Raw genomic sequence first — 21,728 nt, 5'->3', positions numbered from 1 at the left:
CCACTGTGTCACCTAGCTGCCCCCTGGCATAGTATTTCAAAGTGTATTATATATAGTTCACTTCATTCCCACAATAACTTCATGAAGTGAGAACTAATTGACATGATTGTGTGACCTTCTAGTATTGTTCAACAACATGTGAGTAGGAGTGGAGAAGGAATATGGTACAGTTAACTCAATGCTGGGGTTTGGCAAGGCACAAGCAGTGATAGGAGGGGGTTTTTCCCTAAATACCTCACTGCTAGTGCCTTCCTTCTGAGATTACCTTCTATTTATTCCATCTATATATCTTATTTGTATATCATTATTTGCATTTTCTTTTCCATTATAATGTAAACTCCTGGAACATGTTTTAGCCTTACTTTGTATTCCAAGCACTTAGCACAGTGTCTAGCATAAAATAACTCTTTTTTGACTGACTGACAAATAGGCAAAAGATTAAAGAGTAAAAGACAGTGTACAGGGGGCAGCTAGATGGCGCAGTGGGTAGAGCACCGGCCCTGGAGTCAGGAGTACCTGAGTTCAAATCCGGTCTCAGACACTTAATACTTAACTAGCTGTGTGACCCTGGGCAAGTCACTTAACCCCAATTGCCTCACTAAAAAAAAAAAAAAAAAAAAAGACAGTGTACAAATGAACTGCTCAACTATAGAGTTAAACCTATGATGGGAGGAAAGTGAGAGCAGAGTAGGGGTAACAGGCTGTAGATACTGGTGATGAAGACTAGGTTCAGCAGAATAATGGTAAGTGAGGTTATAGAAAGATAAGAGATTATGATCAGAGAGAGGAAATTCAAAGTTCAAGATCATGTAGATTATGGGTGGTGGAAAGCTCGAGGGTGTAACCATCTTTAAGGGTAGCTGAAATGGAATAAACATATAATTCATGGGAGTTGAAGACCTTGAAAGCCAGGCTCTTTAAGGGGACATCACCATGTACAATGAAGCACCCAAATATGTAAACAGGAGTGGAGGTTAAGAGGGATGCTATGAATCAGATACCAAATTCCTTGGGAAAGAAGGGAGAATGAGCTGGGGGCTGGTAGATGACTGAGGCAAGGAACTGGCCTGGGTGATATGGACTGATGGAATGGAGGAGGCAAAGTTTCTGGCAAAAGGGTGGCAGCAAAGGGAGTCTGTAAGGAGCAGTGAGGAGCAAGGAATATGCCTGTTCTTCCTTCTGGCCCAGAGGGTTGTCAGGGATGGGATGTCTTCCAGAGGTAGGACTGTGAGGTGAGATCTAGAATAAAGGATCTATCCTGGGACCTAGCATAAAGTGCAGGTTGCTATTGATACAGCGGGTACCCCTGGGGGCTTTGGAGGTAGGTGCTATTATGAACCCCATTTTACAGTTGAGGAGACTGAGGCAAACAGAGGTTAAGTTACTTGCCCAAGGTTACACAGCTAGTAAATGTCTGAGGCTGGAGGTGAACTCAGGCCTTCCTGATTCCAGGCCTAGAACTCCATCCATTGTACCATCTACCTGGAACAAAAGAAGAGTGAATAGTAGGAGGAAGGGATTTTTCTCTTTAGACTTTGAATTACAATGAAAACAAGGCTGGAGATTTTCCTGCCATAAGATCAAGAAAGAATCCATTAACCACCTGCTAAATTCCTATGATGATGGAACAGGGTGTTAGGGTCAGTGACATCAATTTCTATGGCTAGTCACTCCAAACATCAGGGAGTTAAAGGTATAGGCAGAGTTCCCTCAGTAAATAATAGGTGTCCAGTTCTTGTATCTTAGACAGACCTAGCAGTCAACGTCATCCTTGTCGTCTATTCCCTTGATGCATGGGAATAAAACCTATTCAGAAGATACTCTGCCATGCAACACCAACACTCAACTCCTAATAAGAGTCTCCAGAAGCACAGACCCTATGGTGCTCCTAGCTCCTCATGTGAATCTCTTTGGGCACATGCCTTCTACTGTCTGAACCACTGACACCAGGAATCCCTTATAATTTTGAGACTCCATGGGCTGATTGAACCTCTGAGAGCTGGACTGAACCCACATTCAGTTTCAGGTATGTAGTCTAATCCCCAAATAGTAGGATATGAGGCATACTCTGAAGGCACTTGGTATATGGTGAAAACTCTTATCTCTCAGTCTTTTTGTCTCTGTCTGTCGAACATGCATACACACATATTTACAAAGAAAACTACCTACATGCAGGTGATCTTAACTTAGATCTATGAATTTTTTTCTTTAAAATAGTTTGACAATTATACTTCAGTAGAGTTTTCTTTGTAATCCTATGTGTTGTATTTTATGCATTCCATTAAAAATATTCTTCTTGTGCTGGAAGACTTTCAAAGAAACCTTCAGAAGACTTGCATGAACTGATGCAGAATAAAGTGAGGAGGACTAGGAAAGCAATTTATAACATAAGAACAGTATTATAAAAACATACAAAACCTTAAGAAGTCTGCTCAATACAATGATCCAATATGATTCTAGAGGATCAATAATGAATACTGCTACCCACTTCATGACAGAAATTATGAACTAAAAATGCATAATGAGAAACTTATTTTGGGACATGGCTGACATAAGAATTTCTTTTGCTTGACTATACTTATTTGTTATAAGGATTCCTCCCTGCCCCCTACTCTCCAGTTTTGTGGTGAGGAAAGTGGGAGAAAAAAGAAATATTCAATAATTTAAAAAATAGAATTAATTAAAAATTATTCTGAGATGGAGTTCATAGGCTCAGCAGACTGCCAAAGGGGTCCATGACCAAAAAAAAAGGTTAAGTATCCTTGCCTGAGAGAACTTTCAGTACAAATTCTTTCAGGGAAAAAGACTGTGAGTAATATAACAAGTTTTTTGTAAAAAAGACTACAGTTGAAATTGAGGACTTTGGTAGCATGTCTTGCATATTTCATCTACGACTGGAAGTTAGGTGTTGCTATATACATACCTGGCAGACAGGGCTGGTTTTCTTGCAACACTACATTTGGTTCCACAACTATAGGCACTTCTTCAGTAATGTACTTACAGAGCTCTTTCCCAAGATATGTTACCTGTACATATTTAAGCACAAAACATAAATTCCACATGCAGCAAAAACGCCTCTCTTCCATAAACTAATCTCCATATAGTGTAATCTGGTGCCATATTGGCAATATGATTTAAGTAACTATATAGTTAATTCTGTTTTCCCTTTATTGATTACTTCTTATCTATCCTGTACATAGTTTTTACACAGTTGTTTTTATGTTGTATCTTCCATTATATTGTGAGCTCCTCAAGGGCAGAAACTGTCTTTTTCCTTTTTTTGTATCCCCAGCAGGAGAGCTAGGATAGAGCGGTGAATAGAGCCTTGCTAAATTGGAAGGACTTGAGTTAACATCTCATCTCAGACACTTACTAGCTGTGTAACCCTGGGCAAGTCACTTAAGTTCAATTGTCTTAAACATCTGGGGCCATCTCCAGTCATCCTGATATATATCTTGCCACTGGACCCAGATGGCTCTGGAGGAGGGAGTGAGGCAGGTTACTTTGCACAGCCCTGCCTCACTTAAATCTAATTTAGTGCAAGTCATGACATCATCCTGATGTCACAGTTCTCTTCAAAAATGAAGAACAAACAACAACAGCAATCCCCAGCACTTAGCACAGTGCATGGCAAATAACAGAAACTTAATAAAGCTTATTTACTGACTTAGTTTTTAAAATTATTTTTTAATTATATATTTTTTCAATAAACAAAATCTGCTTTCTTATCCTCCTACCACCCCAATCTTCCTTCCTGTTGCTAACTAAACAAAACAAACCCTGTTACAAACATGTATAATCAATCAAAACATATACAATACACATATGTATATATATATATTTTATATGTTTGTATACATAGGTATGTCTATATGTACACACACATTTGTTTATTCATTTGTCACATTTTGCATTCTGGATCCCTCACCTCTCTATCAGGAAGTAAGTAGCATGTTGCATCATTAGTCTTTTGGAACTGTGGTTGGTTATTACACTGATAAGAGTCCCTAAATATTTCAAAGCTCTTTGTCTTTACCATATTGCTATCATTATGTAAATTGTTCTCCTGGTTCTATTCAATTCACTCTACATCAGCTTATATAAGTCTTCCCAAGTTTCTCTTCATCATTTCTCATAATACAACAGAATGGAGTGTTCAGGGAAGACTAGCACCTCTGGTATGAGGGCTTGCCAAGCTCTTTACAAGGCTGCTCATCCACCTTTGGTGCTCAACTGGTCACCCTTCTCTCACCTGTGGCTCCAAGAAGCTGTAGGATGTGCAGTAGCCACACCCCAGTAAAACCATCTTGGCAGATGGGCTAAACCAGGTTGAGAGTAACCAGTAGGCCTCAAACCCATTGGTGAGTTAGTCTATGCTAAACATATGAAAATTTCCCCTTAGGTGTAATGATTGGATGAGACCATTTGTTCAAACAGCCATGAAGGTAGCTGAAGCAGGTACTATGGGAGCTCTTAAAGCTTGGTCACACATCAGAGATGTCAAGGTCATTCACTGCATCCTGGACCATTGCCAGTTTTCCTAACTTTTGTCCTGTCATTGGATCTCAATGACTCTGAAAGAGAGAGTAAGGCTGATCACTTTGTGCAACTGTGTCTCACTTAAATCCAATTCATATGCAAGTCAAGACACCATCCCATAATGTCATTGGTCCTCTTCAAAAACAAAGGACAAATAATACCAATCATAACTTGTTTATCCATCCCCCAATTTATGGGTCCCTTTTCAGATTACCATTATTTGGCACTTCAAAAAAGTAATAAATATTTTGTAAATACTTGAAATTTGTTTTGCTTAGAACTAATCCCTCTCTTAATCTATTCTCTAATTCCCTTTCCTCCCTTTTCTTTTCCTATTTCCTTGTTGAATAGAATGTATTTCTGTACCTAACTCTGTGTGTGTGTGTGTATATTTTTCCTTTAACCAGTTCAGATGAGAGGTTGAAGTGTCAGCTATTCCCACACCCCCTTTTCTTTATTTGTATAAATATCTACTTGTGTTTAATTACATGAGATAATTTTCCCCAACCTTCTTTCCCCTTCATTGTATTCTTCTTCCACTTGCTTCCCACTTTTCTCTTAAGATTATCAAGATATAATAGAACTACTCCCAGGCTTTGTTTAATTAGATTCCCTCTATGATTACTGATGATGATAGGGCTCAGAGGAAACACATGAATCATTTCCCTATATCAGAATGTAAGCAGTGTATGCTTGTTTAGTCAATGATCATCATACATTCATGTTTACTTTTGTTTCCCTTAACTACTGTTTAAATTTCAGAATTTCTACACAGCTCTGGTCTTTTCATTAGGAATGCTTGGATTTCCTCTATTTCATTTAAAAGTCCATTTCTACCCCTGTAGCTTTATGCCTCAGTTTTTCTGGGAAAGTTATTCTTGGCTATAACTTAATAACCTTTGCCTTCTGGAATAAAATATTCCCAGTTCTCTGCTACTTTATAGTGGTGGTTGATTAATTGTGGGTGATGCTGACTGTGGTTCTTTGGTTCTTGGATTCTCTCTTTCTGGCAGCCTGCCATATTTTTTTTCTTTGAACTGAAAGTTCTGGATTTTGACTATGATGTTTCTTGAAATTTTCATTTGAAGTTTTTTTCAGGAGGTAATTGTGGATTCTATTTCTACTCTGCCCTCTGGTTCTAAGAGATCTGGGAAGTTTTAAGATTTCTTGAAATATAATACCTAGGCTATTTTTTTTGGGGGGGGTCATATCATTTAGATAGCCCAATGATTTTTTTCTCCTTTATTTGCTTTCTAGGTCAATTGGTTTTTAAAAAATTTTATTATTATTATTATTATTATTTTTTGCAGGGTTAAGTGACTTGCCCAGAGTCACACAGCTAGTAAGTGTCAAGTGTCTGAGGCTGTATTTGGACTCAGGCTTTCCTGAATCCAGGGCTGATGCTTTATCTACTGCACCACCTAGCTGCCCCCTAGGTCAGTTATTCTTTTTACTTTTTTTTTTTTTGTGAGGCAATTGGGGTTAATAAGTGACTTGCCAGGGCGCAGTGGACAGAGCACCAGCCCTGGAATCAGGAGTACTTGAGTTCAAATCTGACCTCAGACATTTAACACTTACTAGCTGTGTGACCCTGGGCAAGTCACTTAACCCCAACTGCCTCACTAAAAAAAAACAAACAACACTATGACCAGGTCTATTTTTCAGTCCACCTTGGATCTGTGACCTAGAATTAGGTGGTGGGTGATAAAACTGCCAATTCACACTTCTCTGAGTCGCTGTGCCCCAGTATGGGTCTAGGGGTGCCCTATATGGGCCTGGGACCTCCTTTTGTCTCTCCCTGGGCATTTGAGGGCTCTCTGTGGTGTGCTCTTTATCTAACCCACCCCTCAGTATTAGCAGACTTTCCCTGTCTCCCTATGCTGACCTGGGCTACGCAACTGACTCACTTTGACTTTTTTGGGATTTCCCCATCAGTATTCAGTCTGGTGCATTTTCTATATCTGGTTAGCAGAGTTTCGTTCATAGGATCTTGGCTACATTGCTTGCTTCTAGCCCACAATCTTGGGTCTCTTCCCTGTCTGACCTTGAACATAAAAAGACTATCCATCTGGGTTTCGGTTTTGCGTACTGCATAAAATATTTGTTCAGATTTTATTTGGGATATCATTCCACAGGGTCAGAGTCTAGACAGAGGCAAAAATGGTAGGTATGCAACAGACTGGCATGTACCATCCAGGAAGACTCAAGGACTAAGGGAGTCTTTGCCTCACTTTAGACTCTGAAGAAAAGACATTCCCAGAAGGTTAGACCCATTCTTTGATAAGAAGGCTCCAGTTCTTGTTGGATGTATCCTGAAACAGAAACAACACTCTGAGGTAGCCTTGGGTCTGTATCACAGAAAATCAGAGTTGAAAGGGACCTCAGAAGCTATTTGGTCCAACCTAGATCTAGAAGAGGATCCTTTCTATGACTTCTCCAATAACTAATCCTCTACCCTTTGCTTACCAATTTCAAGTGAGGGGGACTCCACTAATTCCCAATGCAGTTCATTCCACTTTTGGATAATGCTAATTGTTAGGAAGTCCTCACATCAAACTTGAATTTGCCTCTGTTACAACTTCCATCCAGATCTTAGGTACATAAGTAAGACTCAGGTCCATTCTGATATGAATAAAATTATCCAATCACACATAGATCTCTAGGACTTTTCTAGAAGCAGATAGGAGGACCCTGAATAAAATTTTACCATCTCTGTTATACAACCAAGAACCAGAAAGTATGGATTATTTTTATCCGTGATTCAGTTGTTCACTGATAATGTTAGGCTTGTTCAACAAAACCACTCTCCAGCTCTTCCCATTATCCTCACTGAAGGACTGGTGAGCTAGGAGACAGAGCTGGGCCCAGACCCAGCATGCTTTTTCTTAGCTCTTGACATCTTCATTTGAAGTGCACTGACACCAGTTGGGCTCTCTTTTAAGTGACCACAGCTAGTACCACAGAGTGTTAAATGACAGCTTTAGTAACCCAAAAAGAGTTAATGTGACCTTCTGAGTTCTTAGCTCACTACAGGACAATGATTTATACATATATACATATATGTATATTTACAAAAAGCTTTATGAGTTCTGCACCCTTCTTTGTAGCAATTCAGAAGTCTAGGATAGTGAGGCCTCAGAGCGATGCTGAGCTGGCATCAAGATTTCTAGTCAATGCTGGCAACTGTAAGTTTCAGTTCAGTTCAACAAACATGTATTGTCAGCTACATTTAAGATACTCTGTTAGATCCTTGGGATACAAAGATAAGCAGATATTCTGTTCTCAAGTTGCTTATAAATAAACAAGGAGAAATAATATGCACACAAATAATTATCCCACAAGGAAGAATCTGGTAAATGCAGTGTAGAGGTCTAGGCAGTGTTCTGTGAGAAATCTGAGAAAAGTGAGTGCTCTCCTTTTCTGAATTATCTGTCCACTAGCCCTCCACTATTTTGGTCCCTCTTCTCTCTCCACTCTATACACTCTCTCTCAGTGATCTCATTAGGTTCAATTATCATCCCTATACAGATGACTTCCAGATTTAAATACCAAACCCTAGTCTTGCTCCTGAACTCTAGTCTTTAAATATTAACTGTCTGACTGGATATTTCAGACTGGATGCCCCATAGGAATCTCAAACTCACTGTCCAAAACAGAAATCTTTCCTCTCAAAACTTTTTCCTTTACTAACTCCCCTATACTTATCAATGGCACCACCATCCTTGCAGTTATCCATTGTGAAAACCTCTGTATCATCCCTGGCTTTCCACATTTCTTCCCTTTCTCTGGCTCCACATCTCTTGCATATGTTCTCCCTTATCTCTTACTCACACACTTGCCACTCTAGTTCAGGTCCTCACAATATCTTGCCTGGACTATTGCAAGTCTCCTAATTGAGTTCCCATACTTCAGGCTGCAAAGTGACATTCCCAAAGCGCAGGTATGACTACATTACTCTCCTGCTTAAAAAACTCTAGTGGTGGGGCAGCTAGGTGGCGCAGTGGATAAGACACCGGCCCTGGATTCAGGAGGACTTGAGTTCAAATCCAATCTCAGACATTTGACACTTACTAGCTGTGTGACCCCTGGCCAAGTCACATAATCCTCACTGCCCTGCAAAGCAAACAAATAAACCTCTAGTGGCTCTAAGACAAAAAGTTAATCTAGGTTAAAATGCAAATTCTTCTTTTTGACATTTTAAATCTCTCACGGTATATACAATCTACTTTTCCAGATCAACTATACAATTAGCAGCTTGGGAATACCATGGATAGAGTACCTGGCCCAGAGTCAGAAAGACCTGATTTTGAATCCAACTTCAGACACTTCCTAGTTGAGTGACCTTGGGAAAGTCACTTAACACTGTTTGCCTCAGTTTCCTCACCTGTAAAATGGGGACAATAATAGTACCTACCTCCCAGGGTTGATGTGATTATCAAATGAGACAGTAATTGTAAAGTGCTTAGCAGAGTGCCTGGCACAGAGTAAGGGATATATAAATGGTAGCTATGATTATGCTTATTACTCTCCTTCATGAGCTGTGCAATCCAACCAAATAGGTCTACTCCAGAGTTTCATTGTGTAATCTAGGTTTTAAACCCAGAATATTTTGTCTAAAATTCTCTTAATTGGTTGAGAGAATGATGATTACACTGAAAGTTTTCGTGATGGGAGAAGTTAATGCAAGAACTCTGGAGAAGAGACACTCTTCATTCCTGCTCTGAGAGGGAGATATATGAGGTTTCAAATTCTCTTTGGGAACAGCTTTAAGAAGGATAAAGAGAAGACTGTAGAAGAAGAAGCTGGCATCAAGATTTCTAGTCAATGCTGGCAACTGTAAGTTTCAGTTCAGTTCAACAAACATGTATTGTCAGCTACATTTAAGATACTCTGTTAGATCCTTGGGATACAAAGATAAGCAGATATTCTGTTCTCAAGTTGCTTATAAATAAATAAACAAGGAGAAATAATACGCGCACAAATAATTATCCCACAAGGAAGAATCTGGTAAATGCAGTGTGTCACTCAGTTTCCTCACCTGTAAAATGGGGATAATAATAGTACCTACCTCCCAGGGTTGATGTGATGATCAAATGAGACAGTAATTGTAAAGTGCTTAGCAGAGTGAGTGTGACTGCAGAATGTAGAAGAGGAAGCTGGTGCCTTAACACGTCTCTGATTTCCAGCTTGCCTCCCTAGAATCTTTGGGAAATTTCCCCATCAGGGTCTCTCTCCCATTTGAGCAAGAATGAGGAATGTTTCTTTTCTCCCAGGCTCTGCCCTCTCCCAGGTAGGTAGCATTGAGTCATCATTTTCTCTGCTAATTAGGAGTCATGCAAAATGATCCAGGCTAGAAACTGTGGTTACACACTATTGCATCATCTTCCATCTTTGTGTCTTTCCATAGGCTGTCCCCCAGGCAGCCCCCTCCTCTTAAGATAGCTTCCTTCAAAAGCTTAACTTCAGAGCCATCTCCTGGATGAAGATTTTCCTGATCCCTCTAGCTCTTAGTGTCTCTCCCCTCAATTACCTTGTATATATTCTGACTTTACTTATGTAATGCTCTGAGCATGCCCAAATCACCTAACATGGAGACACCTACCCAGTAGACACTGGGAACCTACTTCTGGGAAAACATCTTGTATTTGTCTACCACGTAGACAGAAGGGGCCTCTGCCACTGGGCTGCCTAACTGGAATGGGCTGAGTCCTTAAAACTACCAGATTGGAACAGTCTCTTTCCTGCTTTTAGCAGCATCCAGAGAGAAAGAAGGTCGTGTTCAGCATTAGCACAGGCACCATTAATGAAGGCAGCTACCTTTCCATCCCTCCCAATCACATTTTAGGCCCTCTGGCCCTGAGAAATGGGGTCAGCATTTTGCTCTGTTTGTCCTTTCAGTTTTAGATGCAATGTGGAATCCTTACTGAACCTAGACTTGAGCCAGGATGCAGGATTCTAGGTTGGAGGTTGGCTAGACCAGGAGGGAAGCTCTGAGAATCCAGTTTCAGAGATTCTAGCCCAAAGGTGTTTTTGGACTTGGAATGTGGTAGACTTGAAACTGAGTTCCGCTGTGAACCTATTCTCCTCCCTATCCCTAGAGACTGAGGTGATGTAGGAGGGTATTATGCCTCCAGGTGTTGGGGGATGTTTGTATGGTTGTTTTTTAACTATAGCTTTGAAATAAATATTCCTTGATAAAAGCTAATCTGGTAAGTGGTTAAATTGAACTGGTGGTAGAGGAACTCCTAAAACTGGGGGAACACCATTGGTGGGAATTGGAGCCAGTAGCAGAGAAAATGCAGAGTAGCAGACTCCCCAAGTTTCCTGAGGGGTATTGAAGAGTTCTTGGGGAGGGGTAAAATATAACACACCTGGACTTCAGGCAGTAGTGGACCAGAGTAATCAAGATGACAATTAAATTTGCACATACTGTTTCTCCTGATAAAATGTATGTTCTTGGAGGAGAGGGACTATCTCATTTTTGTTTTTGTATGTCCATCACGTAGCACATGGTAGTAAAACTTTGGTGACGGATGTAGCCCCTCAGTTGGGCCCAGAGGAAGGGGACAGAGATGGGGAAGGGAGATAGGATAGACCAGCATGAGAAAGGGTTCTATTTAGTTCTATTTGGCTGTAATATACAGCAAGTAAATGGGAGTCATATGAGATAAAGCTGAAAAGACAGGGTTGAGTCAACTCATGGAGGAAATTGAATGCCAGAATAAGGAGTTTACACTTTAGTTAATAGTAATGGGGATCTACAGAAGCATTTGGAAAAGAATGTTGTGGTCAGAGCAAAAGATTACATGAGCAATAGTGCGATAGATGGATTGAAGAATAGTCAAGAATTGCTAGAGGGTGCTCTGGGTCAGATCAGACTTGGGTTGCTTCATTGATTCAGACTTATAGGATACTTCCAGAACAAAGAACCTTTAACAAAAGAAAATTTATTCAACAATAACATCGAAAAGAAATCTAGCAAAGCCACAACATTGAATCATTGAATACAAATGTTGGGCATGAGTCCCCTTGCTTCTACATTTGCTGGTACCCCCAGTCAGAAGGGTGTGTTGATGCTTATGACTGTGGAAAGTCTAATAAGCCTGAAATGACCCAAATACTCATGCACTAGGCTTTTATGCTCTAGGTGACACAGGGGAGCTGTGTCAGTCCTTCTAACCCTAGTCTTTTGGATCAGTTAAGTCTCATTGCCTTTTTAGAGCAGAACTAGCCTATTTGGCAGGGACTTTCCAGTCTTCTTAGGCCATGTGTGGTAAATTTCTAGCTGTGCAATGGGACAATATTAGTAGCGGATGTTGCTTCTACCTCTAAAGGCTATTTCAATAGTCTAGGAGAGAAGAGATGAGTGCCTGAAGCAGGGTAACTGAAGTATGAGAATTAGAAAGACAGAATGGATCTGAGAGCTATTGCCAATGTAGAAGCAATAAGACATGGCCACTAACTAGTTGTGGGGGTGAGATGGAGCAAAGGAAAGGGAAGAGTCAAAGATAAGCCCAAGATTAGGACCCCTGGTTACTGGGAAGACATCTGTGTTATCAAAGAGGAAGAAGATTTGTGGGGGAAGAGATTGAATTTAGTTTCAGATATATTTAATGTATTAGTGAAGTCCAAATAATGATATCCACCTGGCAGTTGTAAATACTGGACTCTAGGGACAACTGGGGATGGGACTACAAATCGGAAAGTCACTTACATAAAAGTGATAAAATGAAGTCATGGATATGGATGGGAGTATATAGAGAAAGGACCAAGGAGAGAATCCTTACCTGGGGGACAACCATGTCTAAACAGCAGAGAGATAAGGAGCCAGTAAAGGAGACAAAAAAGTCATGTTTAGAAAGTAAGGAAAACCATGAGAACATGTCACATGCATTCTCACAGTAAAACCAATCAAATGTATCTGGACAACTCTTACTACTGGATATTACAGATAAAGAGGAGAAGGAACTAAGTAGGAGGGGGTAATCAAGAGTATTAAAAATAATGATAGTTAACATTTATATAACTCTTTAAGTGTTGCAAAGTGGTTTACATGGTATCTCATTTGATCCTTACAATAACTCTGGGAAGTAGGTGCATTTTTACATATGAAGAAACTGAAGGTAAGTGACTTGCCCAGGGTCACACAGCCATCCAGTACATGTCTAAGAAAGGATGTGAACTCATGTCTTCTTGGCTCCAAGTCCAATTCTCTATCCACTGCATCACCTAGCTGCCTCCCCAAACACAGCAAGGAGTTCCAAGAGAAGCAGAACAAAAAAAGTCATTGTACTTTTTCTTTTCCTTTTTTAAAAGGAAGTCATTAGGGCCCTAATTTGATTCAACCCAGTTGTAGTCAGAAGTAAGCTAGCAGCAGCACACATTTGCATATGACTCAATCTCTAATTCATGTACCCAGCAAACTGGGTCTGACTCTAGTTGAAGCTCTGGCATTTGCCACATGACGGAAGGCAGGCAGGAAGCGCCGAAGGCTGGCTTCACAGAGTTCGTACCCCAAGCTACCTCTCTGGGCACTCATCTGCTTGTTCATGAGCAAAGTCAACGCTGGCTCAAGGGGCTCTGATTTTCCTAACATTATGTTAAGATGAGGGCAGGGGTATTTGGTGAGGTGGGGGTGGGGAATCCACTGTCAATGACTAGGTGCACTCTTGCTCTAATCAGTTTTATTCAACAAACATACTTGTTAAGTATCCACTCAGTAAAAGGACAGTTTCTCTCCTTGTGTATGTTGCTATTGTTGTTCAGTTGTGTCCAATTCTCCACTCTCCCATTTAGGGTTTTCTTTCCAAAGACACTGGAGTGACTGGCCATTTCCTTCTCCAGATCATTTGACAGATGAGGAAACTGAGGCATACAGGGTTAAGTGACTTGACCAGCTAGTAAGTGTCTGAGGCCAGATGTGAATTCAGGAAGATGAGTTATCCTGGCTCCAAGCCTAGCACTCTGTGCACTTTACCACCTAGTGCCCCTGTGTATGGCAGTGATCCTGTCTCCCAAGACTCATGCTGTTTTACTAGGATCACTGAAAATATAAACTCCTTGGTTAGAACCAGGGCAGCCTCTCCAAGAGTTTCTGAGTGATGCAGGGAAAGAACTGGAGCCAGAGTCAGAGCACCTGGGCTGAAACCCTATCTCTGTCACACAGTGTGATCTTGGGCAATTCCAGCATTCATTAAGTCATTTCATATACACTCACCCCCTTGGCTTTAACTAAAGCATCATATGTAAAATGAGGATCGGACTAGATGTCCTTTGAGGAAAGAGAAGAGGTGGTAAGGGGGGCGGTCTTCTATGCCTAGACAGGCATAACCTATCTGTAACCCTCCTTCTTGCCTTTCCCCCCTCCCCTGCCCCAAATATGAAACCAAGAAAATGATTCCCAAGGCCAGATGAGAACTGATTCATTGGTCAATGTTTTTCCAAAGTGATTTGCAGATTATCATATCAATCATTATTATGGATTGTTAGCAGTAAAGATTTCACTATATGTGATAATATACATTTAAAAAGCAATTTAAGATATAGCATGCATCTTTTGGACCTTTAAATTATAAAAAGAAAAAGAGATAGCAAACAGTTATTTCCTTGATATGGGCCTCTCTCTCATTAGGACCTAAATTAGAGTGAGCTAGTTAAATGGAATCTTTTGATTTCCTCATTCTTTTTTTTTAATAAGTTATCAAATCTATGGAAAATTAATTGCTATCAGCTGCCTCAAACTAATTATGGGAATCTTTGAACATATGAATCAAGTGTAAGTCAAGACCACTTCAAACTGCAGAGAGTAAAGCCTTACAAGTTTTCCATATTTAGGAGTGGAGTGCAGAGGGAACAGTCTTTGCTTTTATTTACATCTAATACACTTCAAAGCAAATCCTCAAATAGAATTTATGCATTTTCTTTTAAAAATTAATTTAGAAACAAAAAAAGATTCAATTTTTTCCCCTGAGATTGGAAATATTTTCAGGTGAAACAATATTTGCAAAAAGCACTAGAAGTACAGGAATATAAAAGAAAAAACATTTTGCATATAATGGGCTAGCCTAAGGCAAAATTGTGAAGTTTGTCTCAATGTTTGTTGAATAACTGAATGAATGCCACTCTTCCTCCAACTTCTGAATTTTTATCAATGGTGTGTTTTGGTTATTTCAGTCTGACTCTTCATGACCCCATTTGGGATTTTCTTGCAAAGATACTGGAGTGGTTTGCCATTTCCTTCTCCAGATCATTTTACAAATAAGGAAACTTAAGTAAACAGGCTTAAATAACTTGCCCAGGGTAACACAGCTAGTAAGTGTCTGAAGCTGGATTTGAACTCAGGTCTTCCTGACTTCAGCCCCAGCACTCTATCCATTGTGTCACCTACCTGTCCACATCAAAGGTGTCATCATGCTTTTATTCACCCTATTTTACCACCTCAGAGTTATCCTCAACTGTTTACTTTTCCTCCCCTGCTCCAGCACCAATCTATTGCCGATTCTTGTCAGCCAGTTCTTATCTACACCATCTCTCCCCTCTTTCCCTTTCCCCCCACCCACATGGCCCCCCTTCCCCTCAAACCCTCACTTTAATTCCTTTACTTCAACAGCCTTCAGGTTGGTCTCCCTGCCTCCATTCTGCCCCTTCTCCAGTCCATGCTTCACATAGCTACCAAGGCAAAATTCCTAAAGCAGAGTTCTGACCACATCCCTCTCCTGCACATGGATCTTTAGTGGTTCCCTCTAAAATAATACACAGATCTTCCCTATGGCCTTTAAAAACCTGTTCATAGAAGGGCTCTAGTTAGTCATTCCAGGTTGATTTTGACATTTCTCCTTCCCCCCAACGGCCAAAGCAATCATCCCCTGTACACGACTTTCCATCTCCCTTTTGCCCGGGTTATCCTTCATGGCCTCTTCTCTCCTACCTCTTGGAATACACTGTTCCCTTCAACTGAGGCTCAGTTCAGTTGTCACTTCCTACAAATGGCCATTCCTGATTCCCCTAGTATTTAGTTTTCTCTGTCCTCACAGTGGGGTCCATGATTTGTATATATTTTGTATTTATGATTTGCTGTTCCCCACCCACCCCAGGAGAATGTAAGCTCCTTAGGAGCAGGGGACATTTTATTTTTGTCTTTGTATTTCTGTCTCCTAGCACAGTGCAGAACTGAGTTTTCCTCTACTTTTAGTTGCCCCTCTCTGATTCTTCCCCTTGTTACTGTTTCTTCCCTGACAAGAGATAACATGTCAGGAAGCCAGTGATTGGTGCTAAATGGTCTTTCCTTAATCCTCTCTGCAGTTTTTGGCGGGGTTGATCACGCTCTTCTTTTGGATTTTTACTCCTCCTCTCCTGTCCCCCTGTTCTCTTCTTACCTGTCTGACCATTCCTCTCAAATTCCTTTGCCAGATCATTGTTCGTTCTCCCTCCACAAGGCGTGGGCTTCCCCTAAGGCTCTACTCCTCTCTCCATACTCTCCTTTGATGATCTCATCAGTTCCCATGGAATCAATTATCCTTCAGAGGAAAATGACTCCCAAGTCTATATATCTAGCCACTCTCCTGAGTACCTGTCTTCTGGACCTGTCTTCTCCACCTGGATGTCCCACTGGTGGACAGCTTGTTATTCAACTGAACTCATTACTTTCACCCTGCCCCATTCATCCTCCCAACTTCTCCCAACTTCTATTTCATTAGTACTCTAATGGATGGTATCTTCATTGTGAGCATTTCCTCCCCTCAGGGCTTAACGGCCCCCACCTCTCCCCTGAGGTTTCTTTTTTTCAAATCCCTTCCATAAGTTCTACATGGAGGACAAAGCAACATGCTGGAGGCTTCCCTCTAAGCCTTTTCGTATTTTGTCATATTTTAGTGCAACAAGATTTTGGTTATCCCTATATGACCAACTCATTTCCTTTTCTGGTTCGTCCTAAATGACTTTATGTCATTTACACGCATCATCCCTGGGAATCTAATGAAGCCCACCTAGAACCATTCACAATCCACTGTCCTTTAGGTCACATGCAGTGTTGCTACCCCTGAGATCTAAAATCATGGTGTCCCATGATTCAGAGTCATAGAATCCCAGGCTGGTGTTTTTAAAAAAAGTTTGTTTGAAGGTCAAGAAGTAGTATGAGATCACTAAAAGTGTAACATGTTCTAAAACGTAATATTTTCATTTGGATCAAGCTCTTTGTCCATCTGTAATGCCTAGCTAAGATTCTATGTGACAGACTAACTCAATTAGGCTACCCTTTCACACTTCCAGATCTATTGGCATTGCCACTCCAAGTTGGGGGGAAACCTGCTATATATAGAAAAATCCTACCTTTGTTAAGAGAGCACTTTTTCTTATGAATATTAAACGGGAGGTGGGGAATAGGATGATCTACGGACCTACCTTATTCCACACATACTTCCAGGTCACAGAAATGTTACTTCCTAAAAGTGCTTTGATCCAGGTTATTGGATTTTTATAAATCTCGCCATTTTTTGACTTGATTTTACCATTCGGTAAGATACTGGCTTTGTAGGTGGCATCCTAAAATGAAAATTTTGAAAAAGAAAAGAGATTAAAGTGATGTCCTTTAAGCATAAGCAGCATTAGGAAATTTTCAACAACATTAAAATTACTATAGATAACAAGCTAAAATCTGAATTACTGAAGCTAATATGAGGACTTAGAAAATCTATAAATTTCATAATCAGCATTCTCATCCTATAAATAAGTTGATTTTTTTAATAAGTTGATTTTAAGACAATAATACCTCAAATGAGGGAGGATGACATAGGTTGTCATTTAGTTTTTTTGTTTAATTATTTTCAGTTGTGTCCAACTCTTTATGACCCCATTTAGGGTTTTCTTGGCAAAGATACTGGTGTGGGTTGCCATGCCTTTCTCTAACTTAACAGATGAGGAAATTGAGGTAAATTGGATTAAGTGACTTGACCAGGGTCGCACAGCTAATAAGTTTCTGAGGCCAGATTTGAATTCAGGAAGATGAATCTTCATGATTACAACTCAGTACTCCAGCTACTGTGCCACCTAATGGCCCTTGTCATTCAGTATTAAGTGCCTATTAACTTAGAGTTAATTCCTATTATCTCCAGGGGTCTCACTCAGCACTTCCCTTTTTCCTAAAACCTAGTCTCTACCCTGGTTCTAGGCTATAGCATGAAACCAAAACCTCACAAATCCCTTAGAAGGACAATACCAAAGTAAAGTTCTATACTTGTTCCTATGTTGCCTCTCCCATTAGACTATGAGCTCCTTGAGAGCAGGGACTGTTTTGTGCCTTTCATCCCATCCCCAGTGCTTAGTACAGCACCCAGTACACAGCAGGTACTTCATATATACTTATTGACTTGAGCAATAAATAGGAAGCCACCTAGACAAACAAAAGTCACTTCAAGTTCCAATGAGAATTTATCAAAACCTAAAAATATTAACACATAAAGGCAAAGCCTATAAAACTACTTTGCCAGAATGTACTGGAAATAAAACTACTTCATAAATATCCTTTTGAAATCATGCTGATTTCACTGGCAATTAGAAATCCCAAGGAGAAAAAAAAACCTCTCTCTACCAATATAGATAGGCAATAATTCTGTTACTTCATAGAATCTTCAATCTAGAGCTGGAAAGGAAATCAAAGATCATCTGGTCCATACTCCTCACATTACAGATGAGGAAACTGAGGGTTAGGGAGATTAAGTTCCTTGCTTACAAATACTCTTCATCAGAAGTGGCGTTTGAATGCTGTTCTTCTGACCTCAAAGGAATTGCTTTTTTCCACTGAACCATACATCACAAGTTACCTGGGACACTGCTTAGGGTCACACGGCTAATATGTATCAGAAGAGGGATTTGAGTGTTGGTCTTTCTGACTTGAAGGCTCTCAATCTACCGTACCACTACGGACTTTTCTTTTTAAACTGCTATTTGTAGAAAAGTTAGAGAAGTGTCACATCTAAAAAGAATACACTGCTCTCCAGCTCCTAGAGCAGCTAACAGAATGTGACAAGGCAATAATACTACAGGAAAATGTGACAAGGGTAGAGAGAATTTTGACATCAAAAGCTGCTTCTGTTGGCTGTCAGACTACTTTTGCATCCATTCTTGCTAGCCTTGGCATACGTCCTGGGAAGAAGAGACCAGGCTTACTCAAAATGCAGATTTCTAGACCTTTCTGGTTGACAAGTTGCCAGATAGCACAGCCTTAGTTGTGATGTACATAATCTTCAGAATATAAGTATTTTCTTACAATGGCCTCACTTGAGCTGACTGAGCTACTCCTTAGTAGTAGGAGCTGAAGCTACTTAAGTTTCATGGCACTGACTGAAGCCATGACTGAAGACTTGGTAGAGTGAAAAGATCAATGGATTTGGAGTCAGAGGAACTGGGTTCAAATACTGCCACTGTTGCTTTTCTTAGAACCCAGTCTTCTCATTGATAAAGCAAACGAGTTGGATTAGGTGGCTCTAAGGTTCCTTCTGGTTCTAAATTTGTGATTTTATGGTTCTTTCTAGGTTAGAAGAGCCATAGAGATACTTCATCCAGTACATTATGGCAAAGATTTTGGGTGAGAGTGGAGGAAAAAATCCCAGAATGAGCCAATAAAAGTCATTGGCCTGGGATACAGGTCTTGTAACTGAAAGGGCCACACAGAAGCAATGCCTAAAGCAGAAACCAAGGTTAGTAGCCAGGATTGCTGATCTAAACCATTGTTTGGACTAGAGGAAGATGTGGTGTCCAAAGAGGAAACCAGGCCCTAACCATAACTACCAACAAATTCAGGGAGCATGACAGAAGAAGAGGTCCAGACTTTAGGAATCAAGGGTGAGCAACCCGTTGTTATACTAGATAAAATTTGTAATTTTTTGTACTTGCCATTCTTTTGGGTGTATGTTAATTTTTAAGTTAGTCATGTGACACTGAGACCAACCTTCGTGCCCAAACCTATAACTAGCCTGGAATGAACAGAGTTTTGCTGACATGTGGAGAAATGTCTGTCCTTACTGTGATGGGGGACTACAGTCTCTGAACTTTACCTCATGGTATTTCCACAGCTTGAGTTACCATGTGGTACAACCAGCCCTAGACCATTATCTCCCAGGCTCCCCTTTCTGTGGGTCACCTCTCCAAGGTCCTGCCTTTCCCATTAGTCGCCACAGGAGTAAGGCCCAGACACTGTAGGAGGATGGGTGCCCCCTCTCTGGGAACAACTGTCCCTTCAGTCAGATTATATTCTGTGCCTGTAGCCTCCTCAACACCCCCATTCCAACTTTCCCTGGTTCTCCTCCTCCTTCTTCTTTTTTATTTTGTGAGGCAATTGGGATTAAGTGACTTGTCTAGGGTCACACAGCTAGTAGTAAGTGTAAAGTGTCTGAGGCCGGATTTAAACTCAGGTCCTCCTGAATCCAGGGCCGGTGCTCTATCCACTGCGCCACCTAACTGCCCCCCTCCTACTTCTTTTACTGCTATTTCTCTGTCTCCTTTGCTGAATCGTCCTCTAGATCATGTCCTCTAAGGTGTCTCTCAGGGTTCTGTCCTGGGCCCTCTTCTCTTCTCCCTCTATACTATTTCACTTGGTAATTTCATCAGCTCCATTAGATTTAATTACTATCTCTATGCTGATGATTCTTAAATCTACCTATCTTGCTCCAAACTCTCTGCTGACCTCCAATCTTGGATCTCCAACTGCCTTTCAGACATCTCAAACTGGATGTCCTATAGACATTTTTTTTTTTTGCAGGGAAATGGGGGTTAAGTGACTTGCCCAGGGTCACACAGCTAGTAAGTGTCAAGTGTCTGAGGCCGGATTTGAACTCAGGTACCCCTGACTCCAAGGTCAGTGCTCTATCCACTGCGCCATCTAGCCGCCCCCTCTTGAAGACACCTTAAACTCAAAATGTTCAAAACAGAATTCATTCTTTCCTCCTTCACTGTCCAACTTTCCCTTTTCCTATAGAGGGCAACACCATTCTCCCAGTCCTTCAGGTTCATATATCCTAGGAGTCATCCTGGATTCCTCACTATCACTCACCTCAGATATCCAATCTTTTCCCAAGGTCTGTCAATTTAATCTTTGCAACATGTCCCTGATACTGCCTTTTCTCTTCTCTGATGCTGCCACCACCCTGGTGCAGGCCCTCATCACTTCACACCAAGAGCCTGCTGGTAGGTCTGCCTGTCTGGAATCTCTCCCCACTCTGATCCATCTTCCACTCAGTCACTAAAGTGATTCTTTTGAAGTGCAGATCCAACCATGTCATCCGAATACTCAATAAACTCTAATGACTATCACCTTCAGGTCAAATACAAAATCCTCTACTTGGCATTCAAAGCTCTTCAAAACCTAACCCTCCCTCCCCCTTCCCTCTGCTTTTCCAGTCTTCTTATATCTTATACCATTCTATGAACTCTTCTATGCAGTGACATTGGCCTCCTGGCTGTTTCACTAATAAGACCCTCAAGGCATTTTCTTAGCCCTCCCCCATGCTTGGAACACTCCCCACCCCCTTCTCATTCTCTTTTCCCCCATCAGCCTACCAACCTTTCTGGTTTCCTTTATTTATTTATTTTTTTTTTTGCGGGGCAATTGGGGTTAAGTGACTTGCCTAGGGTCACACAGCTAGTAAGTGTTAAGTGTCTGAGGCTGAATTTGAACTCAGGTACTCCTGAATTCAGGGCTGGTGCTCTATCCACTGCGCCATCTAGGTGCCCCTTCTGGTTTCCTTTAAGTCCCAACCAAAATCCCATCTCTTATTGGAGGCATTCCCCAACTCCTCTTAATTCTAGTGTTTTCCCTTTGTTAATTATTTCCTATTTATCTGTTATATAGCTTGCTTGTATATTTGTTTGTATGTTGTCTCTCCCATTAGATTGTCTGCTCCTTGAGGGCAGGGATTGTCTTTTCCTTATTTTTGTATACCCAGCACTTAATACAGTGCCTGGCACACAGTAGGTGCATAAAAAATGTTTACTGATTGGCTGTCCTCCATGCTTAAAATTCTTTCTTTCCTCATCTCTATCTCCTAGTTTCCTTCAAGTCCCAACTAAAATCTTACAGGAAGCTTTTCCTAACCCATCTTAATTCTAGTACCTTTCCTCTTTTAATTACTTCTTCTTATTATTATTATATTATCCTATATATTGCATGTTCATACATAATTGTTTGTTTCTTGTTT

General features: G+C 40.7%; 1 protein-coding gene across 1 annotated transcript in view; it reads right to left on the bottom strand.

Moving 5' to 3' along the window:
• Positions 1–21,728, bottom strand: part of ANKRD31 (ankyrin repeat domain 31) — a 202,828-nt gene that overhangs the window by 17,855 nt on the left and 163,245 nt on the right. Inside the window, exons 23-24 of the mRNA XM_043975961.1 lie at positions 16,939–17,079; positions 2,924–3,026 (exon numbers count right to left, since the gene is read on the bottom strand). Coding sequence (XP_043831896.1) covers positions 2,924–3,026; positions 16,939–17,079 — 244 coding nt within the window. The remainder of the gene's footprint in view (positions 1–2,923; positions 3,027–16,938; positions 17,080–21,728) is intronic.

Source organism: Dromiciops gliroides, chromosome 1 (genome assembly GCF_019393635.1).
Source record: "Dromiciops gliroides isolate mDroGli1 chromosome 1, mDroGli1.pri, whole genome shotgun sequence".
NCBI classification, from domain to species: Eukaryota; Metazoa; Chordata; class Mammalia; order Microbiotheria; family Microbiotheriidae; genus Dromiciops; species Dromiciops gliroides.
The sequence above is the reverse complement of the archived record's forward strand: the minus strand, read 5'-3'. Positions and strand labels throughout refer to the sequence as shown.